At 43.7% G+C, this 21,878-nt stretch overlaps 1 protein-coding gene and 1 long non-coding RNA gene across 2 annotated transcripts in view; one reads left to right on the top strand and one right to left on the bottom strand.

The window, feature by feature from the left end:
- The window catches only part of ANTXR1 (ANTXR cell adhesion molecule 1), a 238,011-nt gene that overhangs the window by 40,775 nt on the left and 175,358 nt on the right, over positions 1–21,878 (bottom strand). The window contains exon 17 of the mRNA XM_045369174.2: positions 15,278–15,358. Within this exon, the coding sequence (XP_045225109.1) occupies positions 15,278–15,358 (81 nt within the window). The remainder of the gene's footprint in view (positions 1–15,277; positions 15,359–21,878) is intronic.
- LOC141408335 (uncharacterized) lies at positions 4,901–5,854 on the top strand. Its single transcript, XR_012422306.1, has 2 exons — positions 4,901–5,021; positions 5,319–5,854. It is a non-coding gene; the product is annotated as an uncharacterized lncRNA (long non-coding RNA).

Consider the following 21,878-nt stretch of genomic DNA (forward strand, 5'->3'; position numbering starts at 1 on the left):
CACAAGCGTCTTCCAGACTAGTCCTCTGGATGAGCGTGTCCAACAGACACATAATATAAACCACATGGGCCTTTTAAGTTTTCTAGTAACCACATTTATAAAACATAAAAAGAGATAAGTGAAATTAATTTTACTAATATATCTTATTTAACCCAATATATGTAGAATGCTATTTCAACTTATAATTAATATAAAAATCATTAAATAAATATTTCCTATTCTTTTTTTCATATTACTTCCCTGAAAATCGAGAGTGTATTTTGCATTTATAGCATATGTCATTTCTCACTAGCTACATTCAGGTGCTCAATAGCCACATGTGACTAGTGACTGCCTTTTTGGATAGTCCGCTCTAGATTTTACTTTTGAGATGTTCAGGATCTAAAAACATATTTTGCTACTTGTAAGAAGGGAGGCCACAATTTTAAAAAATGTGAGTCCGTTTGTAATCCCACTGACAGCAGCAGGGGGCAGACAAATGCCTAGGCAAATAGGGGTGGGTCCCCGGCAAAACCCCACCTCCAAGCCGAAATGAATTTAAAGCCTGAAAGCCAAGCTACAAATCCACAGACTGGATTGAGAAACCGTTTTCCTGTTTGGCACATTTTCCTCTGATTGATCCCACCCTTTACCTATTTTACACATACCTACCCTTTCCTAATTGGTTTTCTACACTGTTGTGCCTACCTTTGAATGTCTTTGCTTTAACCATTTTTGCATACTCACAAACCAATCAGCGTGCACTTCCCATTCTGAGTCCATAAAAAGCCCCAGACTCAGCCACACTGGGGGAGAGAGAAACCATCTGACTGTGTCTCCACTAAGATCTGTTATGTTGCTCAGTAAAATTCTTCTCCACCTTCAAATTGTCAGCATATCCTCATTCTTCTTGGATGTGGGACAAGAGCTTGGGAACTGCTGAATGTAGGTACAAGCTAAAACACAGGGCAGGGTGTGGGGGGTGTTGCCAGCGGAGGTCCCAGTTGGCAAATTGGCTGAGAAAAATCCTGCTTCACTACCAAGTTGCCTAGTGTTTTTCTACACATGAAGGAAAAAGCCACGGTCAACTCTTCCACTGGCCAATGAAGAACTTAAAAGAAAATTTTCTTAAGATTTTAAGTTCCTGTCATGGAAATACTTTTATCCTCTGATCTCCACAGATGATTTACGACATGTAAAACTGTATGTGAAACTGCATCTCTCTCTTTTTCTCTCTCTTTGGGAAGTGCTAGGAAGATTACTCACAAAAAATCAAATCACATCCCCCCACTCTAATGTTGGTGTTTCTGGGGAAGGCTTATGGAAAGCTGTGTTTCTTCATGGGGGAACAGTTTGTGCCATGGTTTACAAAGCTAAAGAATTTCAATAGTCAAATTGTTGCCATAAAAAAATCAAACTTGGAAATAGAACTAAACATGTTATTAACAGAATGGGCTTGAGAGAGCAAGAGAATTCTTTTGGAGTAAAGTTATCCAAAGTCTATGTGTTCTCCTTTGACACGTAAATCTATTATCAAGCTAGTCTTGGACTGTTTTTTGGACAGAAATTGGGTAAGTTTTGCAAAAGACAGGCACAAAGCCTGGCTGTGGATGACACCCTGAGGGTCAGAACATTCATTACAGCATTGGCGTCTACAGAAATTTGAAAGCACAGCAATGTTGCTGGATAAAATTGGCATTTTCATATGGGCAGGGTAACTTTTTTGGAAGCCTTCATGTTGCTTAAGAGTGGCCTGCTGTGGGACATAGATATGGGTTTTTGGCTTGATGCAAATTACTTGTAAGGTCCAGTTTTTGCTAGGAGATTCTATTTTGATCCATTACTAAATATATTTGCAACCTGAGGCTCACCAGCAGTGGATCTACTGCAGAACACACTAGTCCAGCTGATGAGGTACTGTGGGACCATGGGATATGGGCAGTTCTCATGGGCTTATTCCTGATTTTGGGGGGTGTGCTTATTGTTTACAAGCACAGAAGGTGGCCTCAGCTCTGCAGCTTCTTTGGCTATCTCTGTACTGCATGGCATCCCCTAGGCCTACAGATGTGGTAGGACACTAAAGCAATGGCTTCTGGAATTCTGCTAAGCTTGCTCCCACTATTCACTCATCTTTCCATTGCTCTCCACCACCACGCCCAAGACAGCCAACCTTGTTGGTCAGAACTACTTCCCTTTTTAGAGAAAGAAGGAAAATAATTTTCTTGCATAGAAACACAGATGATTCCACAGTGGACTTTCCATTAGGCCCACTTTTACTAGTTATACCACTAAGGATAATGCTGCCCATTATTATATCCAAGTTTCCAGACTCTGTGACTTTTAGGGTTTTCCATTGCAATTCACCTTTAATAAGCAGGAGAGTAAATGGAAAGGCTTATATAAGATTTATTCCCATTTAAAGCTTGTACTTAAGTCAGGGCCACAGAGTCCTTAAAACGTAGGTCACAGTAATTGAGGCCAGTCAATGCCTGGGTGCCAGCTGGTGGGGCCACACCATTCAGTGAAGCAACCAAATTCAGATGCTGGGGGCAAACACAGAAGTGGACAGAGGTGCTGAATGCCAGAGGAATGGAATGAGCACCCTCACAGCTAGCTCTGTCATCACTGTGGATTCTCAACGTGACATTGCTCTCATTGGTATTAGCCAAAAAGAAAAAAAAAATGGGAAAACACTAATATTAAACAAATGTTACAAGAACAAATTCATAAAGTGAGACTGGTAAAGCCTTGGAGAGTTTTTTAAAAACGAATTTTCTATTTTCAAACAAACTTAAAGAAACAAAAGTTATTAATGGCCATGACAAAAGTATGAATAGCAATGATAATAAAAGTTTAGTGTTTTAAATTTTTAATCAGCTTCATTTTATCTGGATATATCCCTAGAAGACCTTGTGAATTCTCTCTCCTTATTAAAACATGGAGGATTCATTCAGCTGTCTCTTTTCTTGTGACTCAAATGCAGTTTCCTATGAAGACACATCATAAAAGTTTGCAAACAGCTGTGGCCTGGAGGTTGCAGAAACAACCATACTCCCTGGGACAAGGAAACACATTGAGCTAGGTCCTCAGTGCTGTGAGGGAAAGTCTAGGAAAAAAAAAAAAAAAAAAAGCCATGGTTCCTTCCCTCAGATTGCTTACAACTTATTCAGGGAGTGAAAAGTCAGTATTAGTTAAAATTAACTTGGTGCTAAATTTTGTGGCTGTAAGCAGAGGAGGAAGGAAGGGCCAGACAATGAGCCTTGACTGGGAGAAGGTCTCGAGCTTTGGCTGAGTGCTGAGTGCCTGAAGGATTTGGGTGGACAAAGACTGGAGAAAGTGGAGCCTGCAGGTGAGGGCTGCTGCACTCCCTACCCTCCCTGGTTGCGGGTCTGTGTGTACTCTCTCAGTTCCTCTCCCTTCTGGCCTTTTACACATGCTGTTCCTCCAACCAGAAGGCCCTTCTCTCCCTGCACTGGAAGAGTTTGTCCTTTGGATCTCAGCCAAATAGTTACTTCTCTTTGGAATTCTGCCCTGATGCCCTAGCCTGGGTTAAATCTTCTGGCTCTATGCTCCCAGAGAACTCCAAACTCCCCCTCATACCATCTACCACGTGGAGCTGTAATTTAGTGATCTTTTCTGACCACTCCAGTGTACACTCCACAAGGGCAGGGATCTCGCCTTGTTCATGCTAAATCCCCACTGCCTAGCCTGGTGCCTGCTGGAGAGCGGGAGCTCAAGATGTATTAACTGGATGAAAGGAGTTTCTGTCCCAGACACAGTGTTGGTGGTAAAGTGGGAGGCGGCGAGAGGTGGAATCAGGGAGAGCATGAGGTGGAATCAGGGAGAGCATGAGGTGGAATCAGGGAGAGCATGAGGTGATCTGGGAGCACAGCATCCTGTGCAGGAGAGCAGGCCCGTGTGGGAAGACATCAGTGGGTATGTCATCTTGGGCAAGATATAAAAATGGAAAGGTACTGGGAGGTGGGAAGAGGTAGGAGGACAGGAGGGGAAGGGGTTGGGTGGCAAGGACTAACTCTGCCTTCTCCTCAAGAGATAAGGCCCAGTCTGGATGCTTATCCTCCTCTCCTGGCCTGGTGTGAGGACTCAAGGAGAGCCAGGCAGTGTCAAGCTGGTGGGTTTCCAGTCTTGCCACTTCCACCAACACTCTTTGTGACCTTGAAAAGAGCAAGGATCTTATCTGAGCCTCATCTTTCCTATATCAAAAAGAGGATAAAGTAAGGAGGTGATGGGGAACAGATGAGATAAGGGACCTGGGAGGGCTCGGGGATCTCTCCAGACCACCTTTCCAGACCTCAGCTTTGGTGCCTCTAAAATGAAGGGTCTGGGATTATGAGGAACTGCCAGTCCAACTCTGCGACTGAGGGTCAGGTTGAGTTGGGGTGGTCATGGAGATGCTGAACGAAGATGGGTGGGTGTGGATGTTTTATAGCAGGCTGGTTCTTCCCCACACTGTTCAAAAGCCTATCTCCTAGGTCAGATTTTGCCATGTATAATCTAACCCAGTACTTTCTGGCCAGAACAGAACTTCCCACCAGCCTGGATTCTGATGATTCTTATTGGAGGCTTATCACGGAGATGCTGAATGTCCCTCGAGATGATCTTTTCTGGTGCCATCAGCTGGAGGAGTAGGCCCACAGAAGCCAAGTGGCTAGACATGATCATCATGCTTAGAAAAAGTAGCAAACCTCCTAAAATATTATACACTTGGGTACAATTCTGACCCTAGAGCTCAGCCCTACCTACCTCAATCCTGATTTTGTTTGGAGGGGAGAAAATGAGGTCAGAGAATTTGAACAGGGTTGCTTTATTCCCATCCCTGTCTTGTTCAGCCTTAGCATTTACTTCTCCTCTGTTTGCTATTTGCAACCTGATTCCAGGACTTGACCTTCTGTTGTTGCAGCTGTTTGGGAGATGAGACAATCTGAAGTTGAAAGTCCTACAAGTTGAAATTGAAAGAAGCTACAAAATGATGATGATGATGATGACGGTGATGATAAGGAGGAGGAGGAATGTGTGTGAATGTGAGTGTGTAATGCTTGGAGAAAAAGGGGGATGAGATTGTGAGGATTGGAAGAGACAGAGAGGGAGGGGGAAAGAGAGAGGGAGAGGAAGATAGCTCAACCACAGCAATTGCTTTCATATGTATTGACTCAGAGACACTTCCTACCATGGAAGAAGGAAGTTGGCAAAAAAAATCCCAAGATGGTATCAACTTTGGGTTTAACATCTCTGAAAAAAGTTAACTTTGCAGGTTTTGGGTACAGTTGGTTTTTGCTGTGGACAGAGAGTGTTTTGAACTTTTTCTTCCTTAAATTCAGCAAACTAAGCCAAGAATTCTAAGTACTCATGTCCCCCTCCAATGAGACAGCAAAGGAGAGGCTTCCAAGGGTGAGAAGTGAATGAATACTACGGAGAATTCAAACATCCAGGGAAGATGCTGTGCCAGAAGAAATCACACCCTCTAGGAACATTTCCTATAATTTGCTCTTTTTTCTTCCTTTTTCTTAAAATGATCCATTTCTTACAAAAATTTATAAAAGGTCAGGAGACTTCCCCTCCAGAACTGTTGGGACCTTATACCTGGTATCAGATAGGAATTCTGAAGATGTCCATTTGCTCAACGTAAAGAGCTAATGTAAACTTAATTGTTTATTGTGCAAGAAAAACGACTTTCATATAAGACTTCAATATGTAGATAACTTGGTTCTTTTGGTCATTGCTGGTTTGAACATAAAATAATTCTGAGAAAAAGCTTTTCCTACAGGTTAAGAGGTAACTAAGATTCTCTGAAATCAATGGCAGTTTTTTCAGGGGGAACGAAGGGAAGAAAATAAACTCCCATCTTTTCAAATTATATATACCTATCATTTTATTTAATCCTGAGACATTCACTCTGGAATGTGGAGAAGTGCTGCCAGTACAGGAGCAATGGGGTTCCCAAGGTGTAGCTGTTTCCAGGAGCTCCAGTTTCAGCTGCTCCACTCCTCCAGCTGCATCACAGGGAGAACAGAGCCCATCACTTCCCACAGGGATGTCCTTACTTCCTGCCATCTCACTCATACCTGGGCTCTGCAACCCATGTCACTAAGGAGGACTGGCACTTCCTCCTAAGCTCTCCAACCCCTTCTACTAAGAATTCCTGCAGTCTAACAGTGAGTTCTTGTCTTCAACCCCTTCCTCTACTGGATCTCTGCCATATGCACTTAATCATGCTCAAGTCTTACTAAGATGAAGAACTCTTTCCAACTCTAGATCTCCTCCAGCTACTGCCTTGGCTCTCCCTCCCATTATCTGTTAAGCTTTGCTCCCATCCCCATCATCCCACAGAGCTCGGGTCACTAAGGGCACCATAACCTCCTTATTGCTAGTCTTATTAGATGACTGCTTTCAGTTTGCATTTTAATTTCCCATCATTTGACACCCCACCCTCTTCCATAATGTATTATCTTCCCTTGGCTTCCATGACCCCAGACTTCCCTCTCACAACTTCTCTTTCCCTTGGCTGGTCCTTCTTAGTTGTCTTCCTGCTCTATTTCTTTTCTCCACCCTGACTTAAAGGACGTGACCCTCAGGGTTCAGTAATTCACTTATTTCTCTTCTCTCTACCCCTCCCTCTGGTTTCCCCTCTAGTCACATTGGTCTTAACTGCCATGACCAGTGACTCTCAAATCTTTGCCTCCAGCCCAGAACTCTCACTGGAGCAAGACTTCCCCCTGACTAGGGTGAGGCACGCGAGGTGTTGAGGGCACAAAATTTAAGGAGGCATGTACTTGCAGGTCCTTGCTTTCACGCAACCCTGACAGTGAGTAACCCATAGAGTTCCTGCCCTAGATGCCTTCATGCTTCACCCTGGTCCCGACCTGCTGCAGGTCCTTTTTGTTGGATGTCCCACAGGCACCGCCAACTCCACAAGTTAAAAAGCGACGTCCTCATCTTCCCTCCCAAAGCTGTCCTCATCCTGGTGAATGGCAGGCAGCACAGTCAGCAATGTCGCTTGGGCCAAATCCTGGAGGTCCTCCTTCACACCTTCCACACTCTCCTCCTCCATACCCAGGCAGTTACCAAATCTGTGATTATTTGCTCAACATCTCGTGAATCCAGGCTGTCTTCCTCACCCACCACTCTGTGCTCCAGGCTGCCAGCCTCTCTCACTGCCACTGTGTCCACATTGCAACCAGTGTGACCTTTCTAAAATGCACATCCGATCACGCCTTTGCTTAAAACTCTTGCAGTAAGTCTCCACTGTCCTCAGGGTGGAGTCCAGCCTCCTCAGGCTGGCAGACCAGGCTCCCATGACCGGCAACTCAGGTTCCTCTTCACCACAGTCCCTCTTCTCACTGCCTCCTACTCTGTCCTCCTCTGTACCCCGCTCCTTGTGTCTCCCTGAAGGAGCCACAGTCTCACCTGCAGATCTGTAAGCAAGCTTCCCTGTCACTAGAATATTCTCTCCTCCCAACTCCATTCCCCCTTCTTGTCTCAGCTTAAATGTCCATTCAAGAAGGCATTTGGACTCCAAGGCTGGTGAGACACCCTTCCTGGGTATAGCTCCCACATCTCATGCACTCAGCTCCATCACAGAGCCTTTCACATCAGGCAGTGCTTGCGGGCTTCCTGTTTGTCCCTGTTCCTCGAAGGCAGGGACAGGGCTCATTCATTCATCTTGAATACCAAGCACCAATACAGTGCTCATTGGCTCCTAGAAGACGTCTAACAAGTATCTGTTGAATGCATGAAGGAGTTCAGGAATCCCTAGTGTTGACTTTCAAGTCGGAAAGTCCTGAATTCAAGCCCCAGACCTCCTTACGAGCTGTGTGTCCTTGGAAAATTTAATTTTCCCTGAGCCTCAATTTCTGTTCTTTAAAGTGGAGATCATCATTACCCCAAGTTATCATGAGAGGGTTTATGCTTCTGTAAGCATTTGCAGTTCATACAGTGTGTGACACTCTCTTTTGCACACATACATACATACATGAACTCCTGGAAGCCAGAATGTAGTACTCTGCTAATGGATATCCCTAGTGCCCAGCCCAGAAATGGATTCTTGGTGGGAGTGCAATTGGTGTCTTTGTTGAGGGAAAGCAGCCATGGCAGGCCTTAGAAATTGGCAGTGAACAGGGAAAAGAAAAAAAGGAAAGGGATTAGAAGAAAGAGGGAATGCAGGAAATATGAAGGACAGAGAAGACAGGAGAGAGAATGCAAGAGTGCAGACACTTTCTCTGAGGCCTGTTTATGCTACAGGAGGCTCACCTGCTTTAGAAGGACTGGGCGGAGGATGACCTCTCTCTTGGGGGATAACCTGCCCAGGCTATTCTCGCCTCTGCGACAGTAGGGAGACATGGTGCCCATGTGACTGGCCTCATACCCTTATTGGAAACAGCTGGGGAGGATTTCACAACCTCTGAGGCTTTACTTCAGATGAGTTTCAAACATTGTTTATGTACATTTACGTGTGTGTTTCCCTGGGTCTCTTCTGGTTACAAGGAGATCCAGGCTTGCAAAACAAGCTCTGAGTGAGCTTTAGTATTTTGTTCTTGCAGATAGTAATGGAATGTACCAGCCTCCTGATGCCAGATCTGAAAGCAGATGACATCCAAACCCAGTGGGTTCTCCGGGAGCACGTGAAGTGGGGTGGAGTTCAATTTGGAGTAAAAGTGCCTGGGGATGGGTCAGGCTGGTCGGTGGATGATTGAATTCCATCCAGGAAAGACATATGAGGCTGAGTTCTGTTTTCTCTTTTCCATCTTCTTTACTCAAGCAGTAACAATGATATGGCAGCCTCAGTCTAGGTTAACCATCTTCCTGATAGGAAAGGGACTGTGAAAAGCACGTGAAGAGTGTGATCAGCCTATCTTACTCTTAAGGTTTCTGAAGGAATGTGGAGAGTTGCCTTGAAATTGTTTCAAAAAGGAAAGAGAAGATGCTGCCCTGAGTGAAAAAGAGGGAACTGGACCAGCTCACTGCTTCTCAACCCCGGATGCTCATTAGAATCACCCGGGGAGCGTTTATGATTCCCAGGTGATTCTGTGAGTGCCCAGACCTCATCCCAGAACAAGTAAACAGCACCTTTAGAGTAGGACCTTTAAGCTCTCCAGGTGATAACAATGTGCGAACAGATGGAAAACCACTGCAGTCCATGCTCTGATCTCTGAATTCCCCTGCGTTTCTGTGTTTGAAATTAGTAATCTAGTAACAGAACGTGTGAAGATGGGAAGGATTTCTTTACAACTCACTGAGCCTTAGTATTTAGATTTAAGGTAGACTAGTTATTCCCCAGTTGTGTCAATAGGTGCTCTAAGGAGAAATACAGAAAAGGGGTGACTTGGTGGTCAAATCAGTATAGAAATACTGCTTAGGACCCCAAACTCGCAGAGTGAGAGAGGTACTTTGAAGTTTCTTTAGTTCCTTATCTTACTGGTTCTCAAAGTGTAATCCCCAGACCAGCAGCATCAGCGTCACCTGGGAGTTTGTTAGAAATGCTAATTCCCAGGCTCCACCCCAACTTCTGAATCAGAAACTCCGAGTGTAGTTTCAGCAAGCTGCGCTTTAACAAATCTTCTAGGTGATTCTGATGCTCAAGTTTGAGAACCATTGATCTGCTACAGGAATCCCCTATGTCCTGGCCTAGTGGTTAATTTGTCTTATCCGTGTTAGTTACCTGGAACATTCGTCTCTGGGGCAGCCTGTTGCATTGTTGAAACTTGCACCCTTCAATTCTTTCTGATGAAATTTGTTTCACTGTTGTTTCTACCTGTGGGGCTAGCTCTGTTCAATGGGATGGCCCAGAGTAAATCCAAGTCACTTTCTATTAATACATCCACTTCAAGGCATTTAAGATAATTTTCTAGGACTTCTCATTTAATATCACATATGGCCCACAGCTTCCAAAGGAGCCTTTCCCAAACCTACACTAAAATACTCAGGAAGAAACAGAAAAGGTGACAATTCACATTTCACATTACCATCAAAAACAGACGGAGGGGGTAGAAGTGTAGAAGAAAATTTTTGTGAGAATTTATGTTCTCTTGAAGTAGGGGAGGCTGCTCTAAATTTGAAACCAAAGGCAGGAATTATAAATATTTATAGATTTGACTGTAAAATTGTAGAAAACTTCAATATATTTTTAAAAAGTTAAAAGGTAAATGGCAAACTAGAAAAAACTTTGGACATACATTACATGGTTAGACTTTAAATGTCATAAGGATTAATAAGTTCTACATACTTAATGCAAGCACAGGACCTGATACATAGTAGGCTTTCAAAACATTTGATTAATGTATGAATGAAGATGGTTAAGAAAATTATCACAGGAAACCAACACTAAAATATCCAGTGGAAAAATGAGCCAAGTCAAACCAATGGACAAATGAGAAAATAAACATTTAAAAAATTGTTCCACCTCAATAATAATAAAAAATACAAGTTAAATTAGCACCTGTCAATCAAATAGGTAAGTTAATAATATTGGGGAGCATCTGGGGAGATGGGCGTTCCATAGGGGCTAATGTGAGGGTTAATTTGTACAATCTTTTGAAGGGCAATTCTGTGGCAATTTTTATCAAAACTTTAAAAATGTGCACACTATTTGATCCAGTAGAAAGCTGGACCTTTTATTCTAAGGAAACATTTGTGAATGTGCACAATGATTTGGCAATAAGGATACTGACTGCAGCTTCATTTATAATAATAGATACTTGAAAATCAACCTCCAAAAAGGGAAGATATGCAATGGAATAGGACATGGTCATTAAAATGATATTATTCAAGGATATGTAGTGACATGGAAAGATTATTCCTTGACAATGGTAACGTGATAAGAAACAGCTTACAAAGTGGGATGACACACCATATCATCATGGACCAAGTAAGTTAAAAAGCTCTCATGACCCCTTGAAGCGTTCTTTCCCAGAACATTCTAAATTCTTTCAACCATTTGCCCTTGAAAAGATGAGCACATTTTCTGAACTCAAAGAGTGGCCAAGCTGTGTAGGAAGCCTTGGGGACCATCCTGGACCATCCTGGGACAGAGGTTCTAACTTCCAAACCTTCTCACCTAGGCTCTGCCGAACGTGTTCTGCTTTAGTGATGCCCCCTTTCAAGCATTAGTGTGGTCAGCAACTTTTTGTATTTACAAGACACCTCGGGAACAATGGACAATATTACCAAGCTAGGTTCACTCGGTAGAGAGGACGGGAAAGGCATTCCAAGCAGAGAAACCTAGCAAAGGTACGGAGACACAAAATGTCCTGGCATGTTCAGGGCGTGCCCAGCAATTAATTCCATGTGCTCAGAGCCTATTTGGAGGTGATGAGGGAATCTGGGGTAAGTAGTGTATGAAATGGAAAGGCATGCCTTTCTAAATCAAGCCAAGGATTCTGGGTTTTCCCACAGTTTTTGCAAGTCTGAAGTGGGGGCATGGTGTGTTGAGGTTTGGTTTTACAAGGAGCACTGTGGTAGCTACCTACTGGGAGCTGGGGACGCCATGTGCTTAGTAAACTTTAACAATCTTAGAATCAGATGTGCTACTGGTTTGCTATTTAGGTGGTTTCCTTTGGCACTTTCTCTTTTATGTTGGCTCAAGCATTTCCTGGTGGGCTCCAAGGAACAATGGGACCATGAGCCCACCACAGGCAAAGAGAAGGAGACGGATGATGGCAGATGGAAAACATTCGTGTTTCCTGCTGCCATCCCTGACCTGGGGCTTGGATGGCTCTGAAGAGGTGGGTGCCAATCCCAGGGAAGGGCGGTGGCTCTGGGCTCTGGCTCCCTGAGCTCCTGCTCTGTGCTGAGCTGGAGGCCTTTCAGTAGCTTCAGAGGCTCTGTTGGTGGGCTTGTGTCTGCATCTGGAGGGCTGGGGTGGAGTAGCTGGGGGGAGGATGAAGGAGACAGGAACTGAGGAGGAAAATGTGCCAGGTTTCTGTGAGGTCAACATGTGTTTGAAGTAACTTAGAATGTAACCGAGAATGCAATTAGGTGATTTTTGTTTTTGTTTTGTTTTAAAGAAAAAATTCAGAACCTGTGACTCTTGTTCATGAGCACATGCCTGGATGGAGTCATTTTGAGTTTATGGAAAATGTGGTCAGCTCCATAAATCAGTGCTGAAGAATTCTTACAGACTCACCCCCATGCAAGCAACGCAGGCCTCTCTAGTGAGTCTCCTAAGGTTATGTAAAACAAAACAGAAGAAGCATGTAGACAAAGCTACAATATTGCCCCCCTTCCCCGGGAATTCTTTCTTGAGTAGCCATAGGCAGCTCTGAATTCTGGTTCTTACTTCATCTGTGACCTTTCTTGCATAACTCCATGTGTACATCCTGTGGTTGTTGCCATGGCAACAAGGACACAATTTTCTGTATCTATTTCTCTTGTGTATCTTATTTTAGCAAGACTTCCATAAAGAAAGGGCACTTAAAAGTAAACTGGATAATCATAATTTGTGACAGTGTTGAGAGTATGTTCAAAGGTATCCAAATTCTTAAGCTTCTTATATCTTAAATCTATTACTTTGCATGGCTGGAGAATAAAATTTCAAGGTGGTACTATGTCTCTCAAAAACATATGGAACATTTTCAGGTGTTACTACAAACTTTCATTCAGAATTGGTAAATAAGAGATTCAATTTAGGTGTGATTCATTAGAGAAAGTTCCATTTATTTTCATTTCATTGTTCTTGGATTTACATAACCAGCCTTTTGCTCCCAAACAGCATTGATTCTTCTGTCTTATAAACGAAAATATTTCTTTCTATCCAGCCTCTTTCCTATAACCCTCCCACTTCTTAGGTTGACCCAGTTTATGAATTGGCTTCTGCCAAACTGGTCAGTGGAAAATGGAATGTTAACATATTTTAGTGGAGATGTTTTTCAATTGCTCTGAAAAAAAAAAATGGGGTCATACACTGTATCAGCATCTTCTGTCACAAAAAATAGTACTACTGAAACTTAGTTTAGGGATCTTATTATTATTTTTTCTTAATCTGTTAGAGGAGTCTCATGCATGCTAAAAAAATTTCTTCATTTTCCATAGAAAGCAGATGTATAAGACCAAACACCTCCCAGAGTACTAACTTTATGGCCTGTGCTTGTTTCTCCTAACTGAAGAGTTTGTATTTAAAATTTCGTATAGAAATTTGGTCTTGTTGACTGTCACAGACAAAAGCTCAAATTCCATATGCAATGAGGGCCAAGTCAGCCCAGCATTTATATGAGGTGGTTTCACATTTTTACTTGCATGCCGTCCTAGTCACAACAGGAACAGCTAATTGGGCAGTGGCTCACATAAACTATGAAACTTTAGACCAAATCTCCTCAGCTACAAACCACCCACTGTCACCAGGTGCAAGGGGAGGAGGTAGCAGGGCCTGTCTATCGGGCTCTGCTCTAGTGTTAGCTGTGCCATGCTGGACAGTCAGGAAAGCAAACACACCAACTGCAATATGGCTTGAAGTTCTGCATCAACCATCCCCAGACAGCAGAACAGCACAAAGTAAATAACCATAAGGATATCTGTCATCAATTGAGCATTTCTTTTTTTTTTTTGTTTTGAGACGGAGTCTTGCTCTGTCACCAGGCTGGAGTGCAGTGGTGCAATCTCGGCTCACTGCAAGCTCTGCCTCCCAGGTTCAAGTGATTCTCCTGCCTCAGCCTCCCGAGTAGCTGGGACTACAGTGCCCACCACCACGCCCAGTTAAGTTTTGTATTTTTAGTAGAGACAGGGTTTCACCATGTTGGCCAGGATGGTCTTGATCTCTTGATCTTGTGATCCATCTGCCTCGGCCTCCCAAAGTGCTGGGATTACCAGTGTGAGCCACCACACACAGTCCGAGCATTTCTTTCTTAACAAAAAAATTTTATTTTTTGAGACACAGTCTCATTCTGTTGCCCAGGCTGGAGTGCAATGGTGTGATCTCGGCTTACTGCAACCTTCACCTCCCGGGTTCAAGCAATTATCCTGCTTCAGTCTCCTGAGTAGCTGGGATTACAGGCATGTGCCACCACACCTAGCTAATTTTTGTATTGTTAGTAGAGATGGGGTTTAACCATATTGACCAGGCTGGTCTAGAACTCCTGGCCTCAAGTGATCTACCTGCCTTGGCCTCCCAAAGTGCTGGGATTACAGGTGTGAGCCACCACGCCCATCCCAATTGAGTATTTCCATATGTTCAGCAGGGAGCCAAATGCTTTACAAACATTACCTTCTCCAACCAGCCACAGTAGGAAGAAGTCCATGCCATCTACTTTATAAGGATGAAGTTCAGAGAGGTCAGGTGATTTGCCTGGAGCTTTCTAGCCAGGAAGGAAGGGGGTTCAAACCCAAGTCTGCTTGATTTGAAAGGAGTTCTAAATGAGATACGTTTATTTTGCTTTTGGATTAATGTGACTGATTCCCAAAGAAGTGGATGGAAGATGCAGGTTGCTGGTAGTTGAGGGAAATCCCGAGTTGTGATCCGTAAAACTTGCAGAAGAGAGACTAGCTCTTACGTGAAAAAATAGTGATAGCGTTGTTTCGGCACAACTGAAGTTATTTCCAGTGTAAGTTACTTGTTACTTACTATTTGAAACAGAACAAGCTATTCACCTTCTCTTGTTTTTCAGAGAATGCAATTAGGTGATTTTTGTTTTTGTTTGTTTTTCTTTCTTCATTTACAAAATGAAGCCATGGGCTGGATGGTTTCTAAGGTCTCCGCTGGCTCTACCTTTCAGGACTGCTCTTGACTAGAGATATTCCAAGCTTAGCCTTGACAATGCTAAGACAAATCCTCACCTGGGGTGAAAGGTCCCTTTGTGGTCCTGGGCCAGCTGGGCCCAACACCTGCTGGGAAGATGGTAGGCGTTTTCCGTGGCCCCTTCCTTGCCCTCACCCCATCCTTGCAGCACTGGTACTCTGTGGTACACCACTGGCTTGTGTGGCCAGTGGCCAGCAGAGCTCCCTCCTGAAACTGCCCCAAGTAGGGGCCAGTCCTGTTTTATTCTCTCATTGTGCCTATACATTGAGAAGCTCAAATTCTAGGAAGTTACACCCAACAGATCACTGTCAAGTCCTTTACAGAAAAGCAAATCGAAACTCAAGATCTTGTATTAACCAACATTTTGAAAAGTGATGTCTGATTTGTTGCAACATGAAATAATAGCTGGATTTGTATATCTGGAGTTATTCTAGCTCTGTTTTAGAATCCAAAGTTATTCTAGCTCTACAAAGATGGAGAGAGAAAAAGAATGTGTGTGTGTGTGTGTGTGTGACAGAGAGAGAGAGAGACCATTCATGAATTAACGAGTCCTACCGTGTCTCCTGGCTGTGGACGCATCACAGACACACGATCATATCCTTTCCTCAGTAGGACCCACAAGGCATCGAGTTTTCCCTGAAATAAAACAAATGCACCAAGATTACATATGAAATCAGACCTGTGGCTAGCCACCGTAGGCACACAGAACTTTCCGTGCTTCTTCAGTCACGTGAACAACACAACACTGTCAATATGGTCATGATGGGATTAGTGACTTTGCAGTCCCTTGATTCAAAACTGGAGCTTCGTGAATGGAGGAGAAGAGACACACAGAAGACTCTGATGCTTGTGAAGGACGCACCCTGAGGTCTGAGTGCAGTCCCAAATTTGCAAACGTAACTTCATTCAAGCTTTGGGCTTTTGTCTTTATCACATTTCTGGGCATATCCTCATACCACAAGTCAATCTTTCCAAATTTCGCTAAAGTTTTTTCTTCCCACTTGGTGCCCAGAGCTCATTAGTAAAGACACTAATGACATATTCTGGAAAATTACTAAACGTTAAGTGTCGACAGGGCAAGACCAATTAAAGGCCCCTGGAATGCATATCCCTGGTTGTCTGCTAGGCTCACTCAGTAGCTGTAACTTGCTCAGAAGCCTGGGCTCGAGAGACGAATTACCAAGCATTACAGATGACCAAAACCACAGTCCCTTTGGGGTTGTATGTAACTGGCTGAAACGGAGAAGAGTGAGTATGTCAGCACCAAGGCTTTCACAACTGATGACCAACAACACCCCTCCAGGTGACTCTTATTTATATTCCCTGGAACCTATGAATATGTTACCTTACATGGCAGAAAGGAGTTTGCAGATGTGATTAAGGTAAGGATGTGGAGATGGGGAGAGTATCCTGGACTATCCGGTGGGCTCAGTCTAACTACATGGGTCCTTCCTAGAGGACCCACGGTGGTTTTTGGCAGGAGGGTCAAATCCAGAGAAGGAGATGTGTGGATAGAAGCAGAGTCACAGTGATTAGGTGTGAGACGGACTCAACCCAATGTTGCTGACTGTGGAAATGCAGGGTGGTCATAAACCAGTGGGTGTGGGCAGCCTCTAGCATCTAAAAAAGACAAGGAAATTCTCCTCTGGAGTCTCCGAAAGGAAAACAGCTCTGCCAACACCTTGATTTTAGTCTAGTGAGACCCGTTTGGGGCTTATGACATCTGAAACTGTAAGATAATAGATTTGTGTTGATTAAACCTTTAAGTTTGTGGTAATTCATCCCAGTGACAAGAGGAAACTAATACAGTCCTTCTCACTCCTTGACATATTCTATGTTAATTTGCTGATTGTCTGTGCCCCCTGGAATGCCAGCTCCATGAAAGCAGGGGTGTTGATGGTTTTGTTCACTTCTATCTGCCTAGCCCTTAGGACAACATCTGGTGCTCAATATATGTTTGTTGGATGAATGAATGATTCTAAGTGGTAGGTGCTTCCATGAGTGTCCTCTAGTTGAATTGTCCCAGCAGTCCCAGAGGCCTGTGGAGAGGAAATGGAGGGGCAAAGAGAGATCAAGTAACTTGCCCAAAGGCAGATGGTTTGTAAACCAGAGAGTTGAGATTGGAACCCATGTCTCTCTAATTCCAAATCACATATGCTTTCTATTACACCAACTGCAGATTCTTCCTCATGCAGATCTTTTGGTGAGAGCGCTTTAATTTAGATCCTTTAGAACACAGGGCTTCTCAGCTGTGGGTTGCAACCCTTTAAGCCCTCATGAAATCAGGACCAGAACTTTTAAGAAATAGAATAGAAGAGAAAATATTAATTGCACATGGTGAGGACAAGTATTGTTTTGTGAAAAATTTGTTTCAGTTAAATGTGTATGGGTGTATGTATGACTGTGTGTGCACACATGTGTGGGCATAAACTGGGCCAAAATGTAAAACATATTTCCTACCCAAGCCTTAGGAACATTTGAAAATCCTGATCTTGCAGGGGTCTTTGAATGACAGTGCTGGGAAGGCTGGAGGAGTGTACAGAGTTTAAGTTCCTGGACACAAAGCATTTATATAGGGGCAGTGTTAAGAATCATCTCGAAGATTTCATGTTCTGAAATGATTTTCTGGTGGGTTATATACACATATAAAATTGTGTTCTTTAATCTTTATAAACTGTTGTTTGAGTTCTTGTGGGTTAAACTTTGTCTTGCCAAGTGTAGTGTTTCTCATCTATTTTGGCAAGGAATTTACAAAAGCCTTGAAAAATATTTTGAAATGATTTTAGAATGCTGGATAGAAATGCTGCTGTGTGCAGCATGATTTTCTGTATTAAGCCGTTTCAATCACCAGCTAAATGTTTTCCTTTAAGGTTCTTTTGGATAAGCATTTATATTTCAGGATATAACCAGGTGGGTTTCCTGGATGAATGCCTCTTTTTTCTTTCCCCTGTTTTTCAGAAGGAGAGGGCTCCCAGCATTTGGCTTTGTCAATCAGCCCACCCACAGAGCTGTGTGTGCTAATCACTCAACTCTGTGACAAATGAGCAATGAGATGGGGCAGAAAGAAGAACACTGGGCTGTTGAAGAAACACATTAATTAACTCAGCAGAAATTTAAAGTTACATGCATAGCAAAAGAGCAGAAACCACCTAGATGTATAATACCAGGAGAATGAGTAGAAAATGATGTTTCTTTGTGGCAACAGGTCACCCTATGGTGTAGTGTTTAAGCACAAAGTGACCGAAGCCAGGCTGCCCCAGTTTGTACTGTGAGTTTCCTTTTCACCAGCTCTACAGGTTAGATGAGTAGTTTCATCTCCCCAAGCCTTACTTTTCTCATATTTAAAGTGGAGATAATAACACTGTCTACTCTACAGACTTGCTGTAAGACTTAAAATTAAATATTGAAGTTAGGTACTTGTCTCATAGAAGGTATTCATTAAATGTTACCTATGATCATAGTAAAGTCATTAAAATGATCATTTTGGAGGCTCTGTAGAAAGGCGGAAAAGAATGTAATACAGAGTGTAGGAATCCAATAATTTGAACTTTGTAAGCAGGCATCTGTCCATCTTCTATTCTGTGCTCCTCCAAGCCTATTTTCCTCTTACCCCCAAGCCACGGATTTTATTCCTTCTGCCCCACTCACTCCGCCCAAATTGCTCTTGCTAAGGCCACCCATGGCATCCCGACTGCCAAACGCCTTGACACTCATTTCACTTGGTTCTTTGCGGAGATCTGCTGCGCTGGGCCTCTCCTCTGCACACTTTCCCTCAGCCTCTGTGCCACCAGCTTCTACCTGCTCCCTCCGACCTCTCTGCCGAGTCCTTTTCAGCTTCTTCTGCTCCTCCCCCTCTGCCTGCACTTGACATGGTGGCCTTCATTTGGCACCTCTATTCTCATCTCCCAGCTGAGTGCTCTCATCTAGTCTCATGGCTCCAGCTTCCACCTGTCTGCTGGTGACTCACAAATTCTATACTCAGCCCAGTCCTCTCTTGAGCTCCAGATCTGGGTATCCATTTACCTATTAAATCTTAATTGTAATGTGGATGTATCGCAGGTATCGAAAACTCAAACATTACAAACTGAACTAACTCTTCTCCCCAAACCTGCTCCTCCTTTTGCACACCCTGCCTTGATTCATGGCACCACCAATCTATCCAGATGGGCATGCTGGGTACCAGGAATCATTCTAACTTCCCTTCTCTCTGCCACCTGCTCATGTCCAACATCAACCGTGTCTCCTGAATGTTTTCTCTGTAGCAGCTCTGCTGCTGCCTCTTCCCATCCACCCCTGACCCACCATCTCCACAGCTCCTGCCTGGGCCCAGGCCCTCACCATCTTACTCATTCTGTGAACAGTTTCCTGATTGGCCTTTCATCTCCAGGGTTCCTGTCCTCTCTCCTATTGATTAATAAAGAAATTTGTTGCGAGCCCAAATGGATGCACTGCAGTCAATAAAAGGAACCACGAAACATTTTACTAGCAGTGTGAATTTGGGCAAGTTACCTAACCTCTCTGTGCTCTGGTTTTCCATTTGTAGTTTCTGCTGAGCTGGGTATCTATTTACTAATGGATAAGTAGTTTCTACTTTCAAGGGCTGTTATAAATAATAAAGGCATTAGCGCATAGAAAGTGCTGCCTGACTTGCAGGGTGTGCTTGATCCGGGTGAGCTGTTGTCATTGGGCTCTTCTGGCCAAGGCAAGATTAGCTAGTTCCAGGTGTATCCTCGGCATTCTGAGTTCTGATTGTCCCACAAATGAACCTAAATCTCCAGTCTGTGGCATAGAAAACAATCCAGGCAATCAATCAACACAACCTATAACCTCTTTCTACTCCTACAACAGGTAGTTTTTATGCAAGAGCTTTAGAAAAACAGTGTTTGCAACCAAGAAGTAAGCTTTAGAAAAAACAGTGTTATCAACCAAAATGAAAATAAAAAATAACTCTCAAAAGTCAACGAGCACTGCATGACAAAGGCTCTTGGAGCCTTGATTTTTCCGAACGTTGGCAGAAGTCTGTCATTTAAACACGGTAGTAGTGGGCTCGTCAATAACAACATTTTGGGGCTAGATGTGCCACAGAAGAGTTTTCTAAACAGCCTCTGCGCTTCACCTAATGTCTTAGAGGATCCTTCTGAGTTGCTGCCGCTTTATCTGTCTCAGACTTGGATGTCTGTCGTGCACAAGCCTCTCCATAGCACGCACTTAAGACACTGGTCCTCACTCCCCGGCAAAATGCCCAACTGCTTCTGCGAAGCTAAGACAAAGGTTTCTCCACAAGCCTCAAGCCCTCTGGCAGACTGTATTAGCTGACATTTATAAATAGCTTTCTTTCATTTGAAGTTGACAAATTTTGACTATAAAATGAGAAATTTATCAATTCCATGCTCCCAAACTGTATCTTAGCCACAGAAAATACCTTTCAATTCACACAGGCAAAGTGGAAGTTCTATGTAAACTCTAGCTTTGGTTTCTTTCTAAACAATAAGACTGTGCTGCGAATGATTCTGCAGCCAGCGTTCATAGCACTCCGGAGGTGGGGGGCCGGGCATGGTGGCGCATGCCTATAATCCCAACACTTTTGAGAGGCTGAGGTGGGATGATTACTTGAGACCAGCTTGGACAACACAGTGAGACCCCCGTGTTTACAAAAAAATATTTTAAAAAATTAGCTGGGTGCGATGGCTTATATCTGTAGTCCCAGCTACTTGGGAGACTTGGGTGGGAGAATCCCTTGAACCTAGGAGTTTGATACTACAGTGGGCTGTATGATTGCACCACTGCGCTACAGCCTGGGTGATAGAACAAGACCCAGTTTTCAAAATAAACAAAAAAACCAAAGCACCCGGGTCATCAGCTTTTGTGGTGGGGTTTCCTCTTTTTTTTTTTTTTTTTTTTTTTTTTCCGCCAGGCAGCAGTTGTATCTTTCCTTCTGGTTTGTCTGCCTTAGCCAGCTAGAAGATAGTCAGAGATTGAGAATTCTGAGAGTAGTTCAACTTATAAGGCCACTATAAACTGACACCTGACTTTTTACACTTTGAAATACATGGGAGGCCAGGTGTGATGGCTTACGCCTGTAATCCTAGCACTATGGGCAGCCAAGGTGGTTGGATCAAGAGGTCAAGAAATTGAGACCATCCTGGCCAACATGGTGAAACCCCATATGTACTAAAAAAAATACAAAAATTAGTTGGGCGTGGTGGCACATGCCTGTAGTCCCAGCTACTTGGGAGGCTGAGGCAGGAGAATCACTTGAACCTGGGAGATGAGGGTTGTAGTGAGCCGAGATCATGCCACTGCAGTCCAGCCTGGCGACAGAGTTAGACTCTGTCTCAAAAAAAAAAAAAAAAAAAAAGGCCTGGGCACGGTGGCTTACACCTGTAATCCCAGCACTTGGGGAGGCTGAGGCAAGCAGATCACGAGGTCAGAAGATTGAGACCATCCTGGCTAACACAGTGAAACCCTGTCTCTACTAAAAATACAAAAAAATTAGCTAGGCGTGGTGATGGGCACCTGTACTCCCAACTATTTGGGAGGCTGAGGCAGGAGAATGGCGTGAACCCGGAGGCGGAGCTTGCAGTGAGCTGAGATCGCGCCACTGCACTCCAGCCCAGGCGACAGAGTGGGACTCCGTCTCAAAAACAAAACAAAACAAAACAAAACAGAAATACATGGTAAATAGCGTGACCCGCGCTTTCCCTCAAAGGAAAAAATTAATAGATTTAATGGATAATGTCGGAAACTTTCCCTACACACAGACACACACACACTCATGCGTGTGTGCACGCCATGCACAGGGTAATTTTTGTTGCGCTTTTTTTTTCTTCTTTTGGTTTTTAAGAAAAGTTTGCCCATATAGCTGGGCATGACTTCACTTGTCTAAAATGGTCAGCCTCAGTTTAATGAGAAGCATGGGGTATTGTAAATCCGGGGGTGAAAACCAAGCAAAGGAAAATGCAGGCTAAATATCAGGGAAAATTTCCCGATCATGAGTTTGGAATGAGGAAGAGGGGAGGTGTGGTCGGTGTGGTTGGTGCCTTAAATTAGATGGGGAGATGGTGGATGGAGAAGAGCCTACTGTGGACTTCTTCCCTCCGTGTGTTCTCTTTGGGTTTGCTTGGCAAATGTGCTCACCTGCTTCTCAAAAACTCCG

The sequence above is a fragment of the Macaca fascicularis genome, chromosome 13, assembly GCF_037993035.2.
Source record: "Macaca fascicularis isolate 582-1 chromosome 13, T2T-MFA8v1.1".
Classification (NCBI taxonomy): domain Eukaryota; kingdom Metazoa; phylum Chordata; class Mammalia; order Primates; family Cercopithecidae; genus Macaca; species Macaca fascicularis.